This window comes from Odocoileus virginianus, chromosome 2 (assembly GCF_023699985.2).
Source record: "Odocoileus virginianus isolate 20LAN1187 ecotype Illinois chromosome 2, Ovbor_1.2, whole genome shotgun sequence".
Classification (NCBI taxonomy): domain Eukaryota; kingdom Metazoa; phylum Chordata; class Mammalia; order Artiodactyla; family Cervidae; genus Odocoileus; species Odocoileus virginianus.
The window spans coordinates 92,042,398-92,069,262 of NC_069675.1; the positions used below are offsets into that span (position 1 = coordinate 92,042,398).

Sequence of the window (26,865 nt, forward strand, 5' to 3'; positions counted from 1 at the left end):
GCTGCTAAGTCACTTCAGCCATGTCCGACCCTGTGCGACCCCATAGACGGCAGCCCACCAGGCTCCCCCATCCCTGGGATTCTCAAGGCAAGAACACTAGAGTGGGTTGCCATTTCCTTCTCCAATGCATGAAAGTGAAAAGTGAAAGTGAAGTCGCTCAATCATGTCCGACTTGTAGCAACCCGATGGACTGCAGCCTACCAGGCTCCTCCGTCCGTGGGATTTTCCAGGCAAGAGTACTGGAGTGGGGTGCCATATAAACACATACAAATATATATATATATACACACATATACACACAGCATGAGAGAGTGTGTGTGCTTGAGAGCCCAACAATGATAAAACAAATGGGGTAAAATGGTAATAACAAGTGAATCTGGGTCAAGGGGATACATACATATTCTTTACAATTTTTATTCCTGCAGCTTCCTTTGCAAGTTTGAAGTTATTTCAGATAAAGCCTTTTTAAAATGTGAAGACAGTCCACAAACTGTAAGAAGACATTTGTAAGTGTATAAGCAAGAGGATTAAATCCAAAATATATAGAACTCCTATAAGTTAATAAGAAAAAGATATCCTAGTTGAAAAATAGGCAAAAAACACAGGGATTTCATAGAAGATAGTTATCAGGAATCCATGTTTTCATAACTGCATTAAAGTAACATTTATACTTACTCAGTTCAGTTCAGTTCAGTCGCTCAATCGTGTGCGACTCTTTGCGACCCCATGAACCGCAGCACGCCAGGCCTCCCTGTCCATCACCAGCTCCTGGAGTTGACCCAAACTCATGTCCATTGAATCAGTGGTATACTTACTAGATTGGCCAAAAAAATCCTAAGACTATATAGAGTCCTGCAATTTGGTTGGTAAGTATATATGGCAGCAGGAACCCTTAAACATCATTGGTAGAAATATAAATTGGTATAACCACTTTGGAAAACTTGGCATTATCTTATACCTTTGAATATACAAATATCATTCAATCCATAATTTCACCTTTAAATGAAATTGCCCTGGAAAACCTTGTTGTGTATATTAGGAGATTTGTGGAAGCATTCATAGTAACATTGAAATGACAAAAAATTTGAAATAAGCCAGTTTTTCATTGACTAGAGAAGTGTATACCCACTGTGATATAATCCTACAATGGATTACTGTATAGCTATTAAAAATAATGATTTATAGCTACACGCTATACACATCAATTTGTGTGAATTCTAGTATTAAAGTGAAAATGCAAATTGCATATATATATGGTAATGATGTTTTTATAAAGTTAAAAACCAAGTAAATAGCACATTATTTAGCGGGTGCATGGTTAAATATAAAGAAAGAAATGAAATGATAAAAAATGTTGTTGATTAGAATGGGATTGGAAAGAGATATTCAAAGAGTTCTAGTGGTATTGTTGGTTCAGTTCAGCTCAGTAGCTCAGTGGTGTCTGACTCTTTGCAGCCCCATGGACTGCAGCATGCCAGTCTTCCCTGTCCATCACCAACTCCCAGAGCTTGTTCAAACTTACGTCCATCGAGTTGGTGATGCCATCCAACCATCTCATCTTCTGTCATCCTCTTCTCCTCCTGCATTCAATCTTTCCCAGCATCAGGGTCTTTTCAAATGAGTCAGTTCTTCGCATCAGGTGGCCAATATTGGAGTTTCAACTTCAGCATCAGTCCTTTCAATGAATATTCAGGACTGATTTCCTTTAGGATCGACTGGTTTGATCTCCCTACAGTCTAAGGAACTCTCGAGAGTCTTCTCCAACACCACAATTCAAAGGCATCAGTTCTTCGGTGCTCAGCTTTCTTTATGGTCCAACTCTCACATCCATACATGACTACTGGGAAAACCATAGCTTTGATTAGACAGACCTTTGTCAGCAAAGTAATGTCTCTGCTTTTTAATATGCTATCTAGGTTTGTCATTGTGATAGTATATTTATTAAGTTGTGACAGATTTATAGAGGTTAATTTAATTTTTATGCATTATAAACCTACACATATAAGCCTAGGAAGTCATATGTGAATTATTAAATTGAAATAGCAGAATTCTTAAAAAAATATTTCCATTCATTTGTTAACACAAATTTTCTTGTTGGGACTTTGCTGTCAGTCTGGTGGTTAAGACTCTGTGCTTCCACTGCAGGAAGCGTAGGTTCAATCCATGGTCAGGGAACTAAGATTCTGCATGCTGTGCAGTGTGGCAAAAAAAAAAAACAACAACAACACCAAAAGCAAACAAAATTTATTGTAACACCTATTATGTGTCAGATACTTTGCTAGGGATGCAAGAGACATCTGTGAACTTTACAGGCTGAATCCCCTGCCCTACCTGATAGAATTGTGTACACATGTCACCAAATGATATATATAAATATGAATATCCTTATCAACAGTACTAGAAACAATGGAAAGATCCTTCAGTAGGAAAATGGATAAATAAAAGTGGTATATTTGTGTATATTTGGGATATTATGTAACAATGAGAATGAATGAACTAAACTATATGTAATTACATAATGCTGTTTGAAAGAAGTCAGGCACTTAATGTATAATTTATTACAGAGTTCAAAAGCAAGCAAAATTAATCTTAGTGTTAGAAATTAGAATTGGAAAGGGGAATGTTTTTCAATCTAAATGACGGTTCCATGGGTGTATTTACTTTATGGAAATTTACCAAGCACTGTACTTATGATGTGTGCCCCTTTTTTTGTATAAAAATTTTTATTTTTTTATTTTTTATTTTTAAATTCATTTATTTAAATTGGAGCCTAATTACTTTACAATATTGTATTGGTTTTGCCATACAGTGACATGAATCCACCATGGGTGTACATGTGTTCCCCATCCTGAACCCCCCTCCCACCTCCCTCCCTGTATATATATTTTTAAATTGACTGAAAGGTTAGTTATACAACAGCAATAAATCTGCCCTATGGAGCTTGGATTTTCCTGGTAGGATACAAAACAGGTAAAGTAAATAAATGAAATTATAAGTTAGAAAGGGATAGGCATTATGGAGCAAAAGGAAGGAAGGAGAATAGGGAGGTAATGGCTGTAATTTTCAATAGAGTGGTAAGGAAAACTCCTCCTGAGAAAATAGCTTTTGGTAAAAATTGAAGGTGATGAATGACCAAACCATGTGGCTAATTGGTGAAGAACATTCCAGGCAGAGAGGACAGTAAGTGCAAAGGCTCTGTGGTAAAAGTAGCCTGAGCAATTGGAGAAAATGGTAGGAAATGAAGTCAAAGAGACAGTGAGGTCCAAATGGTACAGGGACCTTAGAGACCATGGCCTTCTACTCAAAATGAGATAGAATACTGAGGGAGTGACATGATCTGACTTAAGTTTTAACAGGGTCTCCATGGGTGCTGTATTGACAATAGACAATGGGAGGCAAGGGGAAGCAGAGATGCCAGTTAAGACGCCACTGCAAAACTCCAGGCAGAAGATGACGGTGGCTTGGACCAGGATGATAGTAGTAGAGGCTGAGAGATGGCTGCATTCCACATAATTGTGAAGGTACAGCTGAGAGTTTACTGATAGGATGACTTTAATATTTTTGGCCTGAGCAGTGGAAGTGTGAAGTTGTTATTAAGTGTGTTGGGGTAGGATTTGGAAGGAATAGGTACTGGGGTAAGATTAGGAGTTTGGTTTGGATCATATTCAATTAATTTGTATTATAGGTGTCTCACATGGTAAGAATCTGCCGGCAATACAGGAGACTAGGGTTTGATCCCTTGGTTGGGAAGATCTCTTGGAGAAGGGAATGGCCACCCTCTCCAGTATTATTGCCTGGGAAATTCCATGGACAGAAGAGCCTGGTGGGCTACAGTCCATGGATTGCAAAGAGTGGGACATGACTGAATACAGCATAGCACAGTGTGATTTAGTAAGCTGGAGTTCCCCTTTTACATAACACTCTGAAAGTTCACAAAAAAAGAAATTTCATGAGCACCGAGAATCATAGTTAAAATTGTCATATATTCTTAATCGGGGGGCAGATATTAATATGCTTTTACTTTTTGGAATAGAGCTAACTTGCTTATTCAAGTTAGTAAGTCACAAAAAATTCCATTGTTCTTCTGATTCCAATTTTGAATTTAAATAACTCAGGCCCTCCTTTCTCTGCCAGGTGTTTTTAGAATGAAAAATGTTAACTTATTCTTCACTGCTACTGTAATTGAAGTGTACTGTAAAGAAAAGATTGATTTTCTTTTTTAGCAGATGAGACCCTGAAATAATAGAGTGCTTAATTTGCAGCATTAAGTTCATTTGTTCATTCATCCAACTTAGATATCTAACTAACATAGCTTTTTAAAGCAGTACAGAAGACCCACTTCTGTAACTGTCTAATGTGGAAAAAATTACATAACCCTTACTGATGAGGAGGCATGTTCAGAGAAGTTAAATGAATTGAGAAGAGTCACAAATCTTGGTGATTGGGAGAGCTGAAAGTTCTTACATAGAAGTTCTTGATAAAAAGAAATAAAACAGATTTTTACTTTTTTTCCTGCAAGAGGCAATGTGATTCCTCTTTCCCTTGGGCCCCGGCTCAGAGTCCTGGTTTGTGAGGTACAGGCTGGGCTTATATCACTAGGGCTGCATCATTTCCCCCTAAGCTACTTAGAGACTCCAGGCTAGTTAGTAATCTGAGGTCTCCTTACTCATTAAACTACTTATTCCAAAGCAGTGAATATTCAGTAAGCTAATTAAAATTTGTAAGTAAGATTTCTTTATTAAAAAAATCAATTAAAATAAGAAGAAGCCTGTTAAGATAATAATTAGAGCAGGAAAAAAAAAAGATGACTATCAAATTACAGTATCTTTTGCAGCTATCCATAAAAGCCTTTTCAGTGATTTTGGCAGTAGACAGAAGGCAGAAGCGAATTTCTACTCTAAGTATGCAGTTGGTGAACTGGAGATGAATTGAAGGAAAATGGCAGCTATTTTGTTGAAGTGGATCTTTCACACTGTCTTAAAAGTAGGTTGCAAACCCCCTGTTCTGTGAAGTCTCTGATTGTGTGTCCTCGTGGAGGTGCGATGTCATTAAACAATGTGCAAAGAATAAAGGAACAGGTTGTAAAAAGATGAGAGCTTTGACGAGGTTGTAACTCCATATACAGATAAGGCATATATGCATGATTTCAAGAAAACAGGAAAGCCACTGATTTTTAATTGTTGTTCTCTGCAAACAATCAGCACCATGATTAACTTGGTGCCTAAAGCTTGCTCCAGGGATGTCAGGTGTTATATTCATCTTAGAGAATCTTCTTTAAGGGAGTCTGTAATACTTGTTTGTTGTGACACTCAATTAAGGATAGAGAGACTATTCCAGCTTAGATGTAGTGTTTTTTGAGTTTTCCTATCAAGAAGAAGCCATAACCAGAATCATGGTCCCTCCAGTGTTTGTCCCCTTCCCACCTTGTCTGTCCTTTCCCTTTGAGCATTCCAGTCCGTCATCATTGCATCTCACCTTTCCACTGCTTCACTTCTGTGGTCAGACCAACAAGCCAAAGTATCAGTCGGGGTCCCAGGAGAAAACAGATGGCACACTCAAATTAGAATAATTTGAGGATATCTTAGTAAAGTGACTGTTTATACAAGGGTGGGCAGAGTGTAGGGAAACCACAGAGGATAATGCTGGTCCTGCTTGGTTCTTTTACTACCCCTTGGCCTAAAGAGATAAGGAAGATTATCGGAACCCAACCATGACCTGGAAGCTGTGCGAAGGCCAGTAACTGAGATCTTAAGTAAAAGCACCATTATGATGAGGGAGTCTGGGAAACAAATACTCTGACCTTACTTTCGTCTCTTCTCATCTACCGGTGACTTCCTTTGGCCAGAAGCCTCGAGGCAAATAGGTCAGCCTCTTGGCGCCCAGAGTAGGGCGAGAGTAGATATGGATAGTTAAGAGAGAAAAGAGGAAATACAGTGCAGGCTGAAGGGCAAAGTCCCATCAGAACTAGCTCTGAGTTCAAGCCTCCTGACTTCCCACTTACATCGACTGTGGTAAAACCTCACCCGGGAAATCTGGGATTCTCCAGAGATGCTCTTGTGCTTCCTTTTGGCTTCTCTTCCTTCTTCTGTCCATTTACGTGGAGAGCATACTATTTTTCTAAAATGAGTATGGGTTTTTGAGAGTAGACGCTGCATACAGTGTGAGTAAGTTAACTTGATCCACCCAAATGCACATGCCAGGAGTTTGGACTGTTTTCGTGATTCTCTCAGCAGGCACCGGGTGCCTACTATGATCACTGTGGCAAAGAAAGGTGAATAAGATAATGTTCTTTTCCCTGGGAAATGTCAAATTCCTTGAGGGAGACAGACAGTTGTGTTGCTGACAGGATACCATAGTTATCTGGGGGAATGTACCAAGGCATATGGGTGCCAATGAATATGGTACCAGGAGGGTTTTAATGAGGATTAGGGAAGTACCCTCAATTTAAAACTCTGTGACCTTGGACAAGTCATTTAAACTTACTGTGCCTCATTTCCTTGTGTATAATTTGAATAAAAATAGCTAAATAAAGCTACAGTGAGTTTCAGTGAGAAGACAATATAAATCTCCTAGCAGAGTGCTTATCAAAGAGTAAGACAAATTATAATAATAGTTGTTATTATGCTGTTTCTCCTGCCTGGGATGGTCTAACCCTGAACTTGCAACACATATGCGTAAATATTTTAATTACTGCTCTTTCAAAGCTTACTTCAAATATCAATTCTTCAAGAAATTTTGCTTAAACTTCCAGTTCATATCTTCTGTTACATACTTTCATAGCTTCTCATTCTTTTCCTTGATAACACTTACCACAATTGTAAGTAACTAATGAATTGTTTAATGCTATTCTTCTGATAGCTGGTGAATTCCCTGTTGATTGAGACTGTGATCTTATTCAGCACTATATCCTGAATGCCTAGAAGAGTGTACAGCACTTAGACACTCAGTGAGTATTTGTTGAAGAAATGCTTTAGATAGAAAGCCAAGCTGGAGCCTGATTGGGGAAGGTCTACAATTATGATGTTTAGATGTCTGTAATTATGCCTATAATTATATGGTTGATCAGTTTAGATATGTTTTGCATTAATTAATTAGTTATACATTATTCATTCAATAAGTGATTTTTGGTCACTGTGCTATTCTGTCCTTGTGGAACTTACATTCTAATGAGGAGAGAAGGATAATTTATACATATACATATATATATATATGTATATATATATATAAAATGTATGTGTTTGTGAATGCTCAGTTGTGTCCACTTCTTCAGAATCTAAAGAACCAAAGCTCCCTAGTCTCCTCTATCTTTGGAATTTTTCCAGGCAAGAATACTGAAATGGGTTGCCATTTCTGTATCCAGGGGATCTTCCCAACCCAGGGATCAAACCCACATATCTTGCATCTCCTTCACTGGCAGTCAGTTCTTTACACTAGCTTAGCTGGTAAAGAATCCGCCTGCAATGCAGGGACCTCAGTTCAATTCCTGGGTCGGGAAGATCCGCTGGAGAAGGGATAGGCTCCCCACTCCAGTATTCTTGGGCTTCCCTGGTGGCTCAGCTGGTAAAGAATTTGCCTGCAATGTGGGAGACCTGGGTTGGGAAGATCCACTGGGGAAGGGATTGGCTATCCACTCCAGTATTCTGGCCTGGAGAATTCCATGGGCTGTATAGTCCATGGGGTTGAAAAGAGTCGGATGTGACTGAGTGACTTTCACTTTCACTTTTCACTTTCTTTACCACTAGCACCATCTGGGAAGCCCTATATATAAATAATGTATAATTATATATGTTATATATCTTATATTTTAAATATAAATATTATATATAATGCCCTGTGGTGAATAAGCACTGTGAAGTAAAATTAGGGCAATATAGATTTATGGGTTGGGGTGATGTGATAAGATTTATGAAAGATAAATCTAGCACTAATGTGTAAGGTCAGTTTGAAAGGGAAAACCCTAGAATGAAAGCGACTATATAGGGGATTAGTGGCATAGTTTAGGAAAGAGGTGGTGAGGATTCAAATTAGGCCACTGAAAGCAGAGAACCAGGGATACATTTTTAAAGTATTTTGGGGATAGAACTGGTATTATGGAGGTTGGGTTAACAGTTGGATATGTATATAAGAAGGAAAGAGTAGAAGATAGTGGAGGTTTTTAGCCTACCTAATTGAAGATGGTGATATTATTAACTGATATAGGAAACACATAAGGAAATGCTAGGGGCTTTTTTTTTTTTTTCTTATTTATTTATTTATGTTCTTTTTAGGAAATGCTGGTTTGATGGAGGGGAGAGTAAAGATCTGTAATAACTATGCTAGATTTGCCTTGCCATCAGTATCCCAGTTGGGAAATGTTCAGTTTGGAAATACAGTTTAGGGGATAGATCAAGTTTAAAGATTCAGCTTGAGAATCATTCACTGAAATTCATAGTTGAATGGATGATGTTGGTGAGGGAATTTGCAGGTAAGAAGAAAATACGGCCACAAGTAATGACTTTTCCATGGGTTGTCAGCTCTGAGGGGATGATTAAGAGGTTAAGCTGTGCTTTTTGACAACTTTGAAGGGCTGAGAAGGCAGGAATTGGTGTCTAGGTATCTGGGACCTATAAAGGGGGAGGATACCTTTCTTCCCTTGCATTGTGTTAGGGCTTATACTACCAGAGCTACATCTTAGTAGCAGGGGTCCATTGGAAGTGTACATAGACCCTCACAGAGCCTGTAATTCTGTTTCAGAATACCTCAGTCCTTGACTTGGATTGCTAGTCCTCATCGGTGCCCGGACAAGCAAGTATAATTTTTTGTGTGGAGAAAGATAGCACCATTCTAGACTTCAGGTTGTTTCTATAAACAAAATAAATACAACACTGGGGACACAGTCAAGGGGTAAAAAAATAGACATAGAAGGAGACGTAACAATATATATTGAAACCAGCAGAAATAACAGACAATAGAACCATAGAACTTTAGAAAATAAAAGGATCTGATATGGACTGTAAAATACTATGCTTTATATATTTGACACAATAAGCAAAATTGGAGAATTTTGTCAGAGAGAGCTGGAAACCATAAAACACATTGTATGGAAGTTTTAGAAACAAAAATAAAGTAACCAAAATTAAGAATTCAGTGTATGGATTTTAAAGCAGGTTAAACATAACTGAAGAGAGAATTGGTGAACTGGAAGATGGGTCATAAGAAAATAACCGTGCTGAAGAATGGAGAGACAATAGGATAGAAAATCAGGAGAAAGAGTAAGGGACATTGAAGATAGAGTAAGAAGTCTAACATAAATGTAATTGCAGTCCCAGAAGCAAACATAATAGTGTGTCAGAAGCAATATTTGAAATGTAAAGGCTTCTAACTTTCCAAAACTGATAAAAGACTCTAAGCCCTAGATTTACCAAAGGAACAATCCCAAAAGAAGATAGATAAATAGGAATGCACACTGAACACGGTGAAAACAAAAGCTACCAGTGGGAAAAATAAGGGCGACTTCAAAGGCATAGCAGTTAGGCTGACTACTGATTTCTTAATAAAAACAATAAAGCCGTAATACTATAGAATGATAAAGACATGAAATAAATTAAATGTCAGCCTAGATTCTGTATCTGCCAAAAATGACCTTTCATAGTAGAGGTGAAATGAAGACATTCTCGGTAGAAAATTGAGAGAATTTGTCCCATTTTCTCTCTAAAGGAAGCACAAAAAGTATGGCAGAAGTAAAAATATTTCAGATAGAAGGCAGAAAATACAGGAAGGAGTGGAAAGCAAAGAAAAGGGTAAATGTGTATGTGAGTCTAAATGAATATTAGGTGTTTAAAATAATAATAAGGTCCTATTTGTTTATAATACATATAGAATTAAAATACACAGTAATAATGTCTTTTAAGTTATCTAACACTCTTACATTTTTGGCAAAAGATGGTAAAAATACCAATTAACGTAAAAGTACCAGTTAATGTTAGACTTTGATAGTTAAGAATGTATAATCTCTAGGGAATCACCTAAAGAATACTAAAGGAGTGTATAACTTCCAAATAAAGAAGGAAATGAATAATTTTTGAAAATAAGCAGTCTAAAAGAAGGCAAGAGAGGACTAGAAAAAAGAACCCAGTAAGTAGGACAAATAGGGAGCACTTAGTAAGATGATAGATTTAAACCCATATATTTCAGTAGTTACAGTAAACATAAATCTAATTGGCAAATATTGTCAAATAAAATATAAAAATGAAAGCTAATTTCTTATATTCTGTAATAGACATATCTAAAGCATAATGACACAGAAAGAATGAAAATAACAGTTTTGGGGAAAAAATACAACATGCTAACAACAACCAAGAGAAAGTTGGTATTTCCTTATTAATATTAGGTAAAGAATACTTCAAGACAAAAAATGTTACTGCAGATAAAGAGAGACACTAAATATTAATGACACAGCAGTTCTATATTTGTATGTACTTAATAACAGAAGCTCAAAAAACATAAATCAAATACTAACTGAATGCTAATGAAAACACAACTATCAAGATTCATGGGATAGGAATTCCCTGGTGGTCCAGTGGTTAGAACTCCACACTTCCACTGCCAAGGGCCCTTGTTCAGTCTCTGATGGGAGAACTGAGATCCCACGAGCCATGCGGCATAGTTGCCCCACCCTCCCATCCTCCAAAACAGGGGAGATTCTCAAATACTGGTATAAATAGTTTCCTTTTCTCCCTCTTGACTTCCTAAAGTTATATAGCCCATTGCCCTTCAGGTACACCAGATTCTCTACCAAACCTGTGTTGTTACTTGTGTTGCATTAAGGCAATGATACTATTCTTTTTTTTTCTTTCATTTATTTTTATTAGTTGGAGGCTAATTACTTTACAATATTGTAGTGGTTTTTGTCATACATTGACATGAATCAGCCATGGATTTACAAGTATTCCCCATCCCTGATCCCCCCTCCCACCTCCCTCTCCACCCGATTCCTCTGGGTCTTCCCAGTGCACCAGGCCCAAGCACTTGTCTCATGCAGCTAGCCTGGACTGGTGATCTGTTTCACCCTAGATAATATACATGTTTCAGTGCTGTTCTCTTGAAACATCCCACCCTCGCCTTCTCCCACAGAGTCCAAAAGTCTGTTCTGTACATCTGTGTCTCTTTTTCTGTTTTGCATATAGGGTTATCGTTACCATCTTTCTAAATTCCATATATATGAGCTAGTATACTGTCTTGGTCTTTATCTTTCTGGCTTACTTCACTCTGTATAATGGGCTCCAGTTTCATCCATCTCATTAGAACTGATTCAAATGAATTCTTTTTAATGGCTGAGTAATATTCCGTGGTGTATATGTACCATAGCTTCCTTATCCATTCATCTGCTGATGGGCATCTAGGTTGCTTCCATGTCCTGGCTATTATAAATAGTGCTGCAGGAAACTATAAGCAAGGTGAAAAGATAGCCCTCAGATTGGGAGAAAATAATAGCAAATGAAGCAACAGACAAAGGATTAATCTCAAAAATATACAAGCAACTCCTGCAGCTCAATTCCAGAAAAATAAATGACCTAGTCAAAAAATGGGCCAAAGAACTGAACAGACATTTCTCCCAAGAAGACATACAGATGGCTAACAAACACATGAAAAGATGCTCAACATCACTCATTATCAGAGAAATGCAAATCAGAACCACAATGAGGTACCATTACACGCCAGTCAGGATGGCTGCTATCCAAAAGTCTACAAGCAATAAATGCTGGAGAGGGTGTGGATAAAAGGGAACCCTCTTACACTGTTGATGGGAATGCAAACTAGTACAGCCACTATGGAGAACAGTGTGGAGATTTCTTAAAAAACTGGAAATAGAACTGCCATATGACCCAGCAATCCCACTTCTGGGCATGCACACTGAGGAAACCAGATCTGAAAGAGACACGTGCAGCCCAATGATACTATTCTTTCAGGCTTCCCTGGTGGCCCAGTGGTAAAGAATCTGCCTGCCAATGCAGGAGATGCAGGTTTGATCTCTGGGTTGGAAAGATTCTTGGGAGAAGGAAATGGCAACCCACTCCAGTATTCTTGCCTGGGAAAGTCCCATGGACAGAGGAGCCTGGTGGGCTACAGTCCATGGGATTGTAAAAGCATCAAACACGACTTAGCAACTAAACAGCAGCAAACAACAGCTCTTCTTTCATACCACTTGTTTTGAGAGATTGGGAAGATACAGAAACAGACTCCCCCCTACCATTATTAAGTAGCAGTGTGACATTAAGCAAATTATTTAACCTGAAGTTCCTGTTTTGTGACTTGTAAAATTAGGATTGTGATAATTTCCTCAGAAGTTTGAGGGCTAAATGAGATCATACATGTCAACTGCCTAATACAGGGCCTGGTATGTGGTAAGTGCTTAAATGCTCATTTGTCATGTATTCAACCAGGGTTTTCTTTCCAGATAGGTTCTATATGTAGAGCCTCATAAAGTTCCCAAAAGAAAGAGGGAAAAGATGCCCTGGCCACTGGCAAACTAGTTGCTAGAAGCCCTCATCTCCTAGGTTTTCACAGGCTTCATAGAGGTGAGAGCTAGAATGGGCATGGGGTGGGGAGTTGGAGGGCGAGTGAGGTTGTGTCTATTCTTAGTCTCTGAATAGATCTACCCTAAATGTATTCTTTACTCTAAAAATGCATGTGGTTCATTTTTAATGAGAATTAATTATGTATGTTGAAAGGTTAGGCTATCTTTTGAGGATAAGTATTTGTATTTTAAGCAAATTAAATGAAATTTTTGTATTTTTAAAAAGAAAACTGGGGTATATATTTTTGGTAGGGAGAGGCATTTGAATAAATACAGGTTCCCGTGAAACAAAAGGTTCGACTATCAGATTTCTTACATAGGACACAGAATACATTTTGATGTTTTCAATTACAAAAATTAGATTATAATTATGACTGATTCACATTATGTATGGCAGAAACCAACACAAAACTACAAAACTGTAGGAAAATGTTCCACCAATTAAAAATAAACAAAATTTTAAAAAATGAATTAGATTTACACAAAAGTTATCTGGACAGAAGTATGGTCCACTGTTGTTTAAAAATGCTCTTGAGTTTCAATTCTGGAATGCTGATGTGTTGCCTTGGGAGATGGCCCTGCCTCTCAGTGCAGCTGGTAGGAGTCAGTTTCACAGCTGTGATGTCGGTGCTTCAAAAGTCTGTCAGAGAAGGACTTCCCTGGTGGTCCAGTGGCTAAGACTTTGCCTTCCAGTGCAGGGTGCCCGTGTTCGATCCCTAGTCCAGGAGCTAAGATCCCACATGCCTTGAGGCCAAGAAATCAAAACAAAAAACAGAAGCAATATTGTAACAAATTCAAAAAGACTTTTAAAAAAATGGTCCACATCTAAAAAGAAAAAAGCTCTTTAAAAGATCAAGCAAACCAAAAAAAATCCAAAATCTGTCAAAGAGTCTTTCCATGGAGGCTGTGAAAGGGAAAGTTGCTCAGTTGTGTCTGACTCTTTGCGACCCTGTGGACTATACAGTCCCTGAAATTTTCCAGACCAGAATACTGAAGTGGGCAGCTGTTGCCTTCTCTAGGGGATCTTCCCAACCTAGGGATCAAACCCAGGTCTCCCACATTGCAGGCAATTTCTTTACCAGCTGAGACCAGAGAAGCCCAAGAATACTGGAATAGGTAGGGTATCCCTTCTCCAGTGGGTCATCCCAACCCAGGGATCGAACTGGGGTGTCTCCTGCGTGGTAGGCAGATTCTTTACCAGCTGAGTTACCAGGGAATCCCACAGAGGCTATAGAGGAACCTATTCAATTGTACACCTACCTGACACATTTTTTATTTTTTAATGAGAGAAATAATTTTAAAGGAATCTTTAACTGAAAACATTGTCTGTGGTAATTTAGAACCACCCCTCAGCATGTGTTTAGAGAGATGAACGGTGTCATCTGTTCTTCATGTACTGTGGCCGCGAGGCTGACGTTTTATATACTTTTGCAGATGAGCCTCTCTGTGAATGTCACGAGCAGTTACCAGTCTATCATGCACAGAGTAGAAAGGGCAGAGCCAAACTGTAAGGGTGTCAGTACGTTATGGCAATAAAATTTTTCACAGCCTCAAATAAAAAAAATACAGTACTTGACAAGTGTATCTGTTTTAAATTATTTCAGATACTATGGAAACAGAATTTCTGTTTGTTCGGTTCTCCTGTTAGAAGTGAATTGTGTTTCCAAAGCTGGTTTTCAAGTCAGTTGTTCAGAATTTGGAACTTACTTTCTAAAAAGAAAATGAAATGGTCTGGACTCTTGGGCTAGCTCACATTTTAACCAGAAAGGAAATGAAATATTTTACACTGAAAAAGTAGGCTAAAAATTTGAGAGAAAAAAATTATTTCTCTCATTAAAAAATTAAAAATGTGTCAGGTAGGTATACAATTGAATAGGTTCCTCTATAACCTCCTTGGGATTCCCTGCTTTGGTAGCCCTAACCACCTAATACAATAGAAAATGAAAATTGAAAGAAGAATTCTTTTTGTTTTATGAAGAATATTAAGGATAAGCAAGTCTTATTACACAAGGTATAGCGGGAAAAGTACAGGAAAAGCTGTGGCCCTCAGGCAAGCTAGATAAACTCTCTGACTTCAGTTTTCACATAAGTTAAACTGGGTCTTTGTGGAGCTACATAAGATAATAATGTAAAATTCCTGGTAAAATGACTGGCTTTAAATGAGCTCTCCATAAATGGCTGCTCTTTAAAATACAGGTACAGGTAGGATCCAAACCCAAGTTTCCTACAAATTCCAGGTCCACTGCCTTGTCCGGCAAGTGGCTGTGTTGGGGCAGGAGTGAGGGAAGGGCCGGGAGGCCAGGGTAGAGCTGTCAGTTGTTTGTGTGGAACCACGCCCCACAGACAGGAGCTCTAGGTCAGATGCCATGCCCCTGGGAGAAGGCTTTTCACGCTCAGGTGTACAAGGGAGCAGCCCCTTTTCCCTTCTCTCACTGCTCCCTAGTCCCCACTGCCAGGACCCTGCCAGTACTTGGGGGCAGAGACAGGCTCTCTCAGAACCCAGAACTCTCATAGAAAGGGTGACCTGACCTTGCGATGAGAGGAAGTGTGACCTGCAGAGGGTTTTGTTGTTGCTCTTGTTGCTTGTTTGTTTTAAGAACAGGAAGAGCTAACACTTGGCTGTGCCTAGCACATCTCAGGCTCAATCCTGTACCTTTTAACATATTATCTCATTTAGCATTCAAGGCAGCCCTGTGGGGAGCAGGCATTGTTACCCCATCTTGTAGACCAGGAAAGGAGAACTTACATGATGTGACTGCATGAAGGTGACACAGCTGGGAAATTACAGAGCAGGGATTCACATGCAGGTCTGTCGGCTCTCAGGTGCCCTCTGGGTTCTCAGGGGAGTGCATCCGTGTAGTCATCTACAGTGTGTCCAGCCTTTCTGTCTTTTTATAAACTTTACTGGTTGTGTGCCCTTGGGAAGGAGAGGAATGGAATGAGATTTAGTTTATTAACACCATTAACTTTAAAAATTGAACAGGATCTGGCTTCCATCCCTCATTTCAAATCGAACCACATAATGGGGATGAAAACATATTGATTAGAGAGAAACTATTTATTAGAGGTAAAATTGTTTACAGTGTAAATAAGCTACATGTTTCATTATACACGACTTGGCCTTTCAACATTTCATAATCTGTTGCATTTAATTAGGCACAATACATAAAGTATGCATCACAAGTAAACATTGGAAACACAATGGCAAATTTTTCTAAGATCTGTGCTTCATAAATTTTCAGTTTGCTAATCTCAGTAATTATGTTTTGGTGTCAGCTGCTGCTTTTCCAAACAAGTGCTGATTCTCTCCCTTAAGTCTTTAAGGAAGCCAAACTGAGGATGAACTCTAAAGTTCTACACTTCTCCCTATTGAAGTTTAAGTCATTAAGTAATAATTTTTCTCTTTTATTTAACATTATTATTAAAATGGTAAATAAATGGAGTGATAGAATTTGAAATGTAAGGTACAATTAATGCTAATTAATAAATTGGCTTTCAGTGACTATAGAGACATTGTAGATGGTCTAGCTTTTAAAATTTGAATATGGCATTTTTCTTAAAGGCAAAGCAATCTGGGGAACTTTAGTGGTTTGAGAATTACAAAGTATCTGATTTTAATTATTTCAAGAATTCTCAGACCTGCCAACCCCATCCTTCAGATAGAATACAGGAATGGGATTGTTGAGTCCTGTAGCTGTGTGAACCTGGCAGTTACACTCTTCAGGATTATTAATGACTTCTAAGTGACTTCTTTTTTAAAAAGAAGATTGGTTACATTTTTCATTGAAAAGTGCATGTTTTTTGAAAGTCTTTTTTTCTAATTAAAAAACCAGCAATTACTCATCTGAAATCAATTTGAATATTTGAAAACACATAGAAAAACACAAAATTAGAATTTACTTGTAAATCCATTCCAAAAGATAAAAGACGCGTGTCCTAGTACTTTTTGTATGCATACATGTATGTGTATGTTTGCATGTACACACCTATGTATGTCTATGTGTATTTTTACCCCACCTCAAATTCTCATTCTCTATGAGAAGGAAGAAAAAGCCCTTTCCTTTTCTTTACAATACATTGTGAATAGTCCCCCCGTGTCAATAAATATTTGTCTTCAACATTTTTAATCAGTGATCATATTCCATTATACAGATGTGCTATAAGTTAATATTGCCTCTCTTTTTACTATTTTAAGTAAGACTGTAACAAATCTCTTTTATATGTATCTCTAAATATTTACTCAAGATAAATTCTAAGTAATGCTGAATCCAAGCATATGTATACCCATATTTGCTGGCTGGCTTTACAGAAAGGTTATACTAAATAATAAGTAAAATGTGTCTACTGCTCTCAGTTTGTTTCTTTAAATGTTTTTGATTTCCTGATGTGACAAATTTGTTCTTTGTTGAGCTCCTAAAGGTCACTGTGACACATCAAAGTGACTGCCTGAGTGAGCCTTGTTTTTACAACTCAAGGTCTTCCCTAGATGCATCCCATCCAAGGGACTTCCACATGTCCTCACACAGAGAAATTAATGCATCCATGGAACTTCCCTGATGGTCCTGTGGTTGGGACTCCAGGCTTCCACTGTCAGGAATATGGGTTCTCTCCCTGGTTGAGGAACTAGGATCCCACATATTGCACAGTGCAGCCAAAAAATAAATTAACTAATTAATTAAGGTAAATAAATAAATAAAAGAAGTTAATGTGAACAGTGTGTGCCTGCTCACTTAAGGCAGCAGTCTTTTTTTTTATTATTCCAGGTATTTTTTATTTCTTCAACTTTATTTGCCAGGAGTGACTGAAATAAAAAATTAATTGGTTCCCATCATCATCATGGAGAAGGCAGCAGTCTTAAATGAGAGTGCACATGCTTCACAGAGTAGCTGAAGATTTTCCAGAGGGTACAAGGGCAGGCATGGTTTTAAAAGGGTTTCACTGGTCAGCTTTCCTTTTCCTGTGTGTATATATGTGTGTGTGTGTATATGTATATATAAATGTATATATACATACTCCTTCCTAAAACCCACTTGCCTCAGAAAGCTGCTGGAGTGAAAGTTCATGTGGTTGTCCTTTTTCCTCTTCCCCTTTCCATCTGTTCTTTTCCCACTTTATGAAATAGGTACTCCACTCATTGCCCCAAAGTGTGAGACCCTTTCTGGTGCTCAACAAAGGAATGTGTGAATTACTGGTGATAACTAAACCTCCTTCAGTCAGCACTTTATAACCCAGCACCCTTCTGCTTAAGAAATGCATGTGTTGATTCTGAATTGAAGAATGTGTTCAAAGTATTCAGTGGTTTACAAATAAGTTAGTGAATCAGAATTAAACCATTGTTCTCCTCTGGAGAACTCTGACTTCATAAGGGGGAATTTCAATGCTGATAAAGATAGAATTTTTAACAATAAAGTGTTTTTTTCAGCTATTAAAAAATTAAATGAATGTGTGATAAAACCTTATTTTTGATGGTCAAAGTAAGTATTATTTATCAAAATAAGTATTTGTATTGCTTTGATTAATTTTAGACTCCCTGTACTGATAGCTTAATCCAGAACATGTTAAGCATGTAGAGCCTTATAATTACAGGAAATAAAAAAGAGTTTAAAATTTTCAATTTCCATATATTACTTGTAAAACATAAAAGTATATTGCATTAGTATAATATGGGAGGGAAATGAAATGGAAATACAGTTCCAAAAACAAAAGAGAACACAAAATTTTTGACTATTAAAGAAAAACAAGTTTATATGTTTTTAAAATGGATAGTGGGTATCAATTTGCTATTTATATTTGGTTGGATGCATTTTAAAGAACAGCGTTAGAGTTTTATTTTAAAATGTCAACATTTATGGCATACTAAAATAACATTGCTTATAACTGTAAGCTCATAATGAAAAATTGTAGATGCCAACTTAAAAAATGTACAAAGGAGAAAAAAATGTATGAGCAAGTACCTGATTTTTCACCTTTTTTAAGGCAGTATTCCAGCAAAAGGTGTGCAGACTACTAATATGGAACAGGTCCCTAGACAAAAGGCTGCCTCACCTGGCTTCAGGTGGTCTCATGGGAACTGTTCCCTGCAACCTCAGTCTCCCTGAGCCCTGGGGTGGTGTGGATGGTGATAGCCCCAGCAGAGCTCCTCTTCAGGCTTTCCCTGGTCTAGAGCACTCTCCCCTCTCCTGTTTCTTAGCCAGAGGCTGCTGGTCTGTCAGGTGCTTCACCCTGGTACCCATGGCTTCTCCCTCTCTCTCGGTTCCCTTGTTCTCCACAATGAAAGTGTTCCTCACTTGTTAGACCTCACTTCTTCCAGAAACACTCCTTGCAGAAACACCCCTGATTCCCCTTTCCTCTTTTCCTTTAGAATGGTGTCTCCTTCCCCTTTCATTATAAAAGAGAGGTTAAGAAATTAAGGAAAGGGGAGTCAAGTTAGAAAGTAGAAAAAGTCTCTGGGATCTTGGAGAGGTCCAGGTAGATGGAGGCAGCTTATATTTTTGGCTTCTTTGTTTGAACAGGGCTTCTAGAGGTTTGTACCTCTGAAATATGGAGTCTCAGTAGAAATACTATTGACTTGAATTGAAGCTGAAGTCCAGTTCAAATTTCACCTTACCTTTGAATTCTCCTTTGATTTCCCAGACCTGCTGGGGCTTATCTTCCTCCAGATTCCTTGTGCACTTAGAGTCCATTCTCTGCAGTTTAGTCTGTTATCATCACCATCATGCAATTTTGATTAATTATTTTAGTGTGTAGCATTGTTTTTATGACCAGATTGTAAGTTCTAGGCAAGTAGAAGTTCCTGTTTATTTTTTTTGTCTCCCCATGGCACCTAGTACAGCACTGACTGTAACACATATTCAAAAAACACACCTCAGTTGATTGTAAAAAAGGGGGGAAAATTGATGGGCAGTTCTGGGGTTGAAATCTGGATTTGTCACACTTCACTATATGATTTAGGGCCACTTGTGTATAGTCTGCATCTCTTGATTCTTCATTGATAAAACATGGGTGACAGTGACAATTAATAGTATTAAGTAATCACTATGGGCCCAAATCATTAATGTACCTAACATTTCTATGAGAAATATATTACTCTTCTTATTATTGTTCTTATTGTATATGAGAGGCATACTAAAATAATCTGTCCAGGGCCACTCATGGTAAGTAACAGTGTGGATTTGAAACCAGACCAAGTCCCAAGTATTTATCCAATATGTGATACTGCCCACATCTGATGTATCTACCTCAGAGTTAAAGATTCTAAGCGAGTAGAAGGCACTGGGTATGTTTTTGAAAAAAGTAAAAAAGTGATACAGAAGTTTAATTTAGTTACTGCATTTGGAAAGCATTTTTACTTTTCTCCCCAGCTTTATTGAGCTATAACTGAAACATAACACTATTTAAGGTGTGCAGCAGGTTGATACAATACATTTAAAAATTGCAAAATAATTACTGCACAGTGTTAGCTACACCACCTCCATCCCATGACAGTTACCATTTGTTTTTCCTGGTGAGAACACTTAAGATACACTCTCTTAACAAGTGCTTGGGCCTGGTGCACTGGGAAGACCCAGAGGGATCAGGTGGAGAGGGAGGTGGGAGGGGGGACTGGGATGGGGAATACATGTAAATCCATGGCTAATTCATTTCAATGTATGACAAAAACCACTGCAATGTTGTAAAGTAATTAGCCTCCAACTAATAAAAATAAATGGAAAAAAAGAAAAGAAAAAAAAAAGATACACTCTCTTAGCAGCATTCAAGTGTGTGGTACAGTATTATTAGCTATAGTCCGTCCCTGGTAACTTCCACTCTACTCTGTTTCTCTGAGTTCGTCTTTTTTAGGTTCCACATTTAAAAACATTTTATTTTTTTCCAGTTTGTAGGTTATCTTTTCCTTTCATTTATGGTTTCTTTTGCTGTACAAAAGCTTGTAAGTTTGATTAAATCCCATTTGTTTATTTTTTGCTTTTCTTTATATTGCCCTAGGAGACTGACCTAAGAAAACATTGATACAATTTATGTCAGAGAATGTTTTGCCTATGTTATCAGACTCTAGGAGTCTGATGGTATCATGTCTTATATTTAAATTTTCAAGCCATTTTGAGTTTCTTTTTGCATCTGATGTAAGGGTATGTTCTGATTTCATTGATTTACATGTGGCTGTCCAACTTTCCCAACACTTGCTGAAGAGACTGTCTTCTCCCCATTATGTGTTCTTGCCTCCTTTGTCAAAGATTAATTGTCCATAGGTGTGTGGGTTTATTTCTGGGCTTTCTGTTCTGTTTCATTGATCCATATGTCTGTTTTTGTGCCAGTACCATGCTGTTTTGATTACCGTAGCTTTGTAGTAGTATCTGAAGTCTGAAGGGGGTATGCCTCCTGCTTTGTTCTTTTTTGTGTGAATTGCTTTGGCAATTCTGTGCCTTTTATGGTACCATGTAAAATTTCTAATTATTTGTTCTAGTTCTGTGAAAAATGTCATGGGTAATTTGATAGGAATCACATTACATCTATAGATTGTTTGGGTAGTTTTGCCATTTTAACAATATTAATTCTTCTAATCCAAGATCATGGGATATCTTTCCATCTTTGAGTCATTGTCAGTTTCTTTTATTAATGTTTGTGGTTCTTAGCATATAAATCTTTTACCTCCTTTGTTAGGTTTACTCCTAAATATTTTTTGATGCGATTTAAAAGGGATTGTTTGTTTACAGTCCCTTTCTAGTGTTTCCTTTTTAGTGTCTGATATGACCAACAAAGGTTTACTTTCCAAAATATACAAACAACTCATACAACTCATAACCAAAAAAACAAACAACCCAATTAAAAAATGGACAAAAGACCTAAATAGACATTTCTCCAAAGAAGACATCCAGATGGCCAATAGGCATATGAAAGGAGGCTCATCATTTCTAATTATTAGAGATGTGCAAATCAAAACTATAAAGAGGTACCACCTCACACTGCTCAGAATGACCATGATTAAAAAGCTTATAAATAACAGATGTTGGAGAAGGTGTGGAAAAAAGAGAATCCTCTTACACCATTGGTGGGAATGTAAGTTGGTGTAGCCACTATGGAAAACAGTATTGAGGTTCCTCAAAAAACTAAAAATACAGTTACCATATGACCTAGCAGTCCCTTTTCTGGGTGTATACCCAGACAAAGCTGTAATTCAAAAAGATACATGCACCCTTAGGCTTATGGCATCACTATTTACAGTAGCTAAGACATGGACACAACCTAGATGTCTGTCAACAGATGAATGGACAAAGAAGGTGTGGTGTGTGTGTGTTTGTGTGTGCGCGCATATGCACAGATTGAAATATTACTCAGTTATGAGAAAGAAGGAAGTAATGCCATATGCAGGAACATGGATGGGTCTAGAGATAACCATACTAAGTGAAGTAAGTCAAAGACAAATACCATATGATATCACTTATATGTGGAATCTAAAATATGACACAGATGAACATATCTATGAAACAGAAACATACTCAGAGATGAAGAGAACAGACTTGTGGTTGTCAAGGGGGAGGAAGGATTGGGGAAAGAAGGATTGAGAGTTTGGGATTAGAAGATGCAAACTAGTGTATATAAACAACAAGGTCCTACTATATAGTATACGGAAGTATATTCAGTATCCTGTGATAAACCATGATAGAAATGAACATGAACAAATATATATGTAGCTTCCCAGGTGGCGCTAGTGGCAAAGAACCCGCCTGCCAATGCAGGTAGACATAAGAGACTCCAGTTCGATCCCTGAGTCGGAAAGACCCCCTGGAGGAGGGCACAGCAACCCACTCCAGCATTCTTGCCTGGAGAATCCCACGGACAGAGGAGCCTGGCGGGCTACAGTCCATGGGTCGCAGAGTCGGACACGACTGAAGCAACTCAGTACACACACAAATGTGTAACTGAATCACTTTGCTGTTCAGCAGAAATTAACACTAAACCACCTTAGATAAAACATTTTTTAAAAAGGAAAACATTTTACTTTTTAAAGGCAGTTGGCAGTCTGCAGCTGAATAGAGTCAGGGGAATGCATGGCTATAGTAAATGGGAGGGAACAGAAGCTTTTCTAGTCACTTCTTGGCCTTGCAGAAGGGCTCCAGAAAATCAACACCCTGCAAAATGCTCACTACTCATTCCCCTGATTGCCAAAGGCATACAGCCTGGGAGCTGGTAGTGATAAACATCAGTAGGAGGAGGAGAGTACCTGTGTTTTTATTCTCATATTTAATTGATCTTAAAATTCTTGCCCAGCCCTTTGCCTTCTGCACAGTCCAGTCATGAATCCTTGATATGCAGCTCAAAAGAGAAGCACGGGACAAAATATTCCCTCTCTCTCCACCAATTTCCTGCCCGTGTTTCTATTCTGGGACCAACTTACCATTCCAGTTCAAAGGCGGAGTAAGCTCTGCTCTCCTTCAAGCACCTGTGTACAGCTTGACTCCACTGTGAGCCCTGCGTGGGGGGTGCTGCATTTGCTCTGTAGCTTTTGGTGCTTCCTACTGGCTGATTTTTGCAACTAGTTGTATCCATCTGTTTTTAAAAGGTGAAAAAGAACTCCTGAATTTAGGTGTCTTTAAAAGGTGAAAAAAAAAACAATTTAGGTGTCGATTTCTACATTAATTACACTGATCCCAGTTGCAGCAATGTGGTCTTAATAGCTGATAGCTGCAATACCCAAATCTGTGATATCAGAATGTGACGTGCATATTTTAATTTGAGAAATAGTTTAACATTTTTAGATATTCATTTAGATGTGGTTATGCAGGTTAAACATAACGTATGATCACTGCTTCTTTCATTGCTTCCAATTAAACTTTGCTTGTTAGTTTAACCTCTAGGTAATCCCATCAAACAATTGATGTCAAGGAAACACTGCCCACAGTAGCTTCGGATGAGTGGCCATTAATTTTAATTGCCTTGATATTAAAGATTAAGAAGTATTGGGACTAGCAGAATAGAAACGATCTGATGTCAAGCAAATCCACTTGCTAAAGCTTCCCCAGGCTGCTGGTGATATTAAAATTTTACTATGAGAATTAAATAAACCTTTATTAGTGATGACTGTTGTTTGATTGGTCCAGGGGTATGCATAAACACAGGATTCTTACATATCTGGAGATGAGACCTTCAATGGTATGGAGATTCCTCAATTATGAAACCGTTAATAAAGCTGTAATCTGATTTTCCTGGCTAGGTTTCATTAATGTATTATAGCTTCTCTGATTGTCAAGGTAATATTAACTACAAAGTGTGGAATCCAACAGAGAATTGTTTGGAAGAAGAGAATTCTAAAATGGGCCTTTGTTGCTAAATTCAGAGTTGGGGAATTTTCATTAATTATGCTTAAGAAATGCCAAATTCCCTCTCAGCCAGGAATATCTCCCTTTCCATTATATATTCAATATTTAACTCTTTCAAAGGCCTGACAGTCTTAATCAGACAAGCTAGAGTGATGTTGTATATTGAAGGGGGATTTTGCGTGGCAGCTCTCTAGGTCTGCCTTCTGAGCTGAGGACATGCTTGTGAAAAGTAGGGTAGGCTTGTGAAAGTAAGGGCTATGAGAACTTGCTTTAACAAGCATAACCAGAACGAATACCATTAGGGTTATTTTCTATCTTAATTTAGAACCTTTATTTTTAGAGAGATAATTCTGGTATGGGAATGAATCTCAAAGTCACCGAGGCTGCCTTCTCCTGGTGCAAAAATCCCTCCCAGAGCATCTGCCTCCATCCTCCTGGAGGCCTGGGCCCCACCTTAGCATCACATCGGCCTCTTCTTCTCCCCTGGCCTCCATTGTGAGTCAGTGGCCAAATTCTGCCTATTTGTCTTCTATGACCTCTGCCCTTTCCACAGCTCCTGTTCTGCCTGGCCCAGGCCCTCATCACCTGTGTACCCTCCTAACTCTACCACCCAGTAGCACGCCCTACACTATTGCCCCAAATACCTGCCCCAAGCATACGGGGCCAAAAGAAGGCAGAGTGGAATTGGGTCCCTCAGGGCTGTTTGAGAGCCTAATATTGTGACAGCCTAGATACTGGAACTAAGGCCTGTACGTGGAATTGGAAGGGAACCAGATCTTAGTTCTGAGTAAAGTACTGTGTATCCATTGGAGTTGCCTACAGTGGAGTCAGATTCAAAGTGAGTACCACGTTGCTGGTGGTGGAGATGCCGTGACACAAATAGAAAATAGAGAAGGAGGCGCAGGTTTAAAGAACACCTAAGTTCCATTTGAGACCTGTTGAGTTGCAGATTGTGGCAGAACATTTATAAGAAAATATCCTAAAAATCGAGAACTGAAATTCTTCATAGCACTTAGGGATAGAGGTGGAAGTCTGGTTCACAGAGACTGTAGTTGAAATTGTTAATAGATATAAGATTGCTTAAGGAGAAAGAAGAGAGCTAAGAGCTGAGTCTTGGAGAAGTGTGTATATGCACACACAAACACACCATAGTGTGTCAGGGAAGGAGAAGCAGAAACATAATGTCACAGGTGATAATTACAAGTGTCAGATGCTGCTGAGTGGTAAAACAAGTTGAGAGAGAAGGTCATTAGATTTGGAACAGGTGTGAGGCCTGTGTGATGACAATCAACCACCTAGCCCTTGAGATTGTTAAGATGCTACTTGAGAAAATGTGTGCAAAAGGCTTTGTGTAATGCTTGGTGCAAAGGAGATGCTTGTTAAATAGTTGCTATTCCCACCACTGTTTGAAATGAAGGAAAGAAGGGACACGTAATCCTTCCTTGTGGGTGAGGGAGACGACAGTGGAACAGAAATGGCTGGGAAGGCCTGATCTGCAGCATATTTGCTTCCTGACGAGTTTTGGCTTGTTTCTGTCTGAACCTGTACTCATGGTAACTGCACAGGTCTTCAGCGAATGTGCTGGCATGTGTGTGCACACACATATGTGCACACAGTGACTCCCCAGGATGGCACTGCGTGTGGGCAGCAGCAGGCCAACATTGTCTTCCTCATGTGGCTCCCTTGCCAGGGCTCTCTAGCTTTCCCTGGAAGGATGAGCACCATAGTTTGAAGAATGAGAGATCTATTTCCAAAGCAATTAAAGGCTTGGCAGAGATGGTCAACCAGCGTGCCCACTGGTATAAGTTGGGTTGGAGGGCTCATATCACTCACTCCTTATCTTTTCTTAGAGTCCCTAAATAGCCATTCAGGATGAAACTGTGACCCACTCTGCCTGATACCACTGCAACATGCTCCTTTGAAAGATGATTAAGAAATTATTTTAAAAAGTATTTTTAAACTGTTACTTTAACAAGAGAGAGGTCAGAGCCTTTTACATAGCAAAGTGGGTACCTATTCATACATTTCTGTGTGAGTTTTAGCTGCTTCTTTATATAGCTCAGCTTCCAGGTGCCTGAACACTCAATGTAACTATAAGCAGTGCATCTTGGGCTGAAGTTTTGTTGTCAGTGAAATGTGATGAAATCTGCCTGTTGCCAAGATCCTCCTAAGAAATCTCTTCCATTTGTGCTGGTTGACATCATAAGTAGTTTGCAAAAGAAATAAGTATATTCCACCTGATGAAATCAGCCGCTGATTCTATATTTGCATTTGACCTTATTGAATTGCTTGAGTTTTCACGTTGTGACCTTCTCACATGTTAACTGGCAGAACTTGAGCAGCCATCTTGGCAGACATACAGTATCTTCTAAGGCGGGAGACAAAGGGGTTTTTCATCCATTATTAATTGATGTTACTCTTTTCAGCAGACCAAACATGATTCTACTGTACAGCTGCCAAAATTGTTCCAGACCCCAAAAGAACAAGTCATTCTTTCACAAGTGTTTCTTATTATTTACCTAACTTAGCAAATGTTTCCTTTCGTTTTTCAGCTCCTTTGGGGATGGGGGGAGGACTAATCATTTATATATGAATCGGTATACACCAACTGAATATTTTTGATGAACAACACTTCCAGCCATTTTAGTAACTCCAAGAAATGGTCTTATTCCAAGAGTGTTGAGAGGTTTGCCAAAAGAGTGAGCGAGCCTCAGCACTATTCTGCTTTATCCCCGAGATGTGATCACAGGCTAGAAGCAAGTGTCTTGCAAGGTCTCCCCTGGGGGTCCTGCAGTTAGTATCAGAAATTTGATTTTTGTTTCCTCCTTTGACCCTCGCTTCCCCTTACTCACATCCCTGTGATTTATAGGTATCTAACTGGTTTGGCAACAAACGAATCAGGTACAAGAAGAATATTGGCAAGTTTCAGGAAGAAGCCAACCTCTATGCTGCAAAGACAGCCGTGACAGCCGCGCACGCAGTGGCCGCAGCCGT

The 26,865-nt window shown here is 38.6% G+C and overlaps 1 protein-coding gene across 3 annotated transcripts in view; it reads left to right on the forward strand.

The window, feature by feature from the left end:
- PBX3 (PBX homeobox 3) overlaps positions 1–26,865 on the forward strand; it is a 215,244-nt gene that overhangs the window by 181,617 nt on the left and 6,762 nt on the right. For all 3 annotated transcript variants that reach the window (XM_020874476.2, XM_020874484.2, XM_020874478.2), the window contains exon 6: positions 26,741–26,865. This exon is cut by the window's right edge and continues 41 nt beyond it. In XM_020874476.2, coding sequence (XP_020730135.1) covers positions 26,741–26,865 — 125 coding nt within the window. The remainder of the gene's footprint in view (positions 1–26,740) is intronic.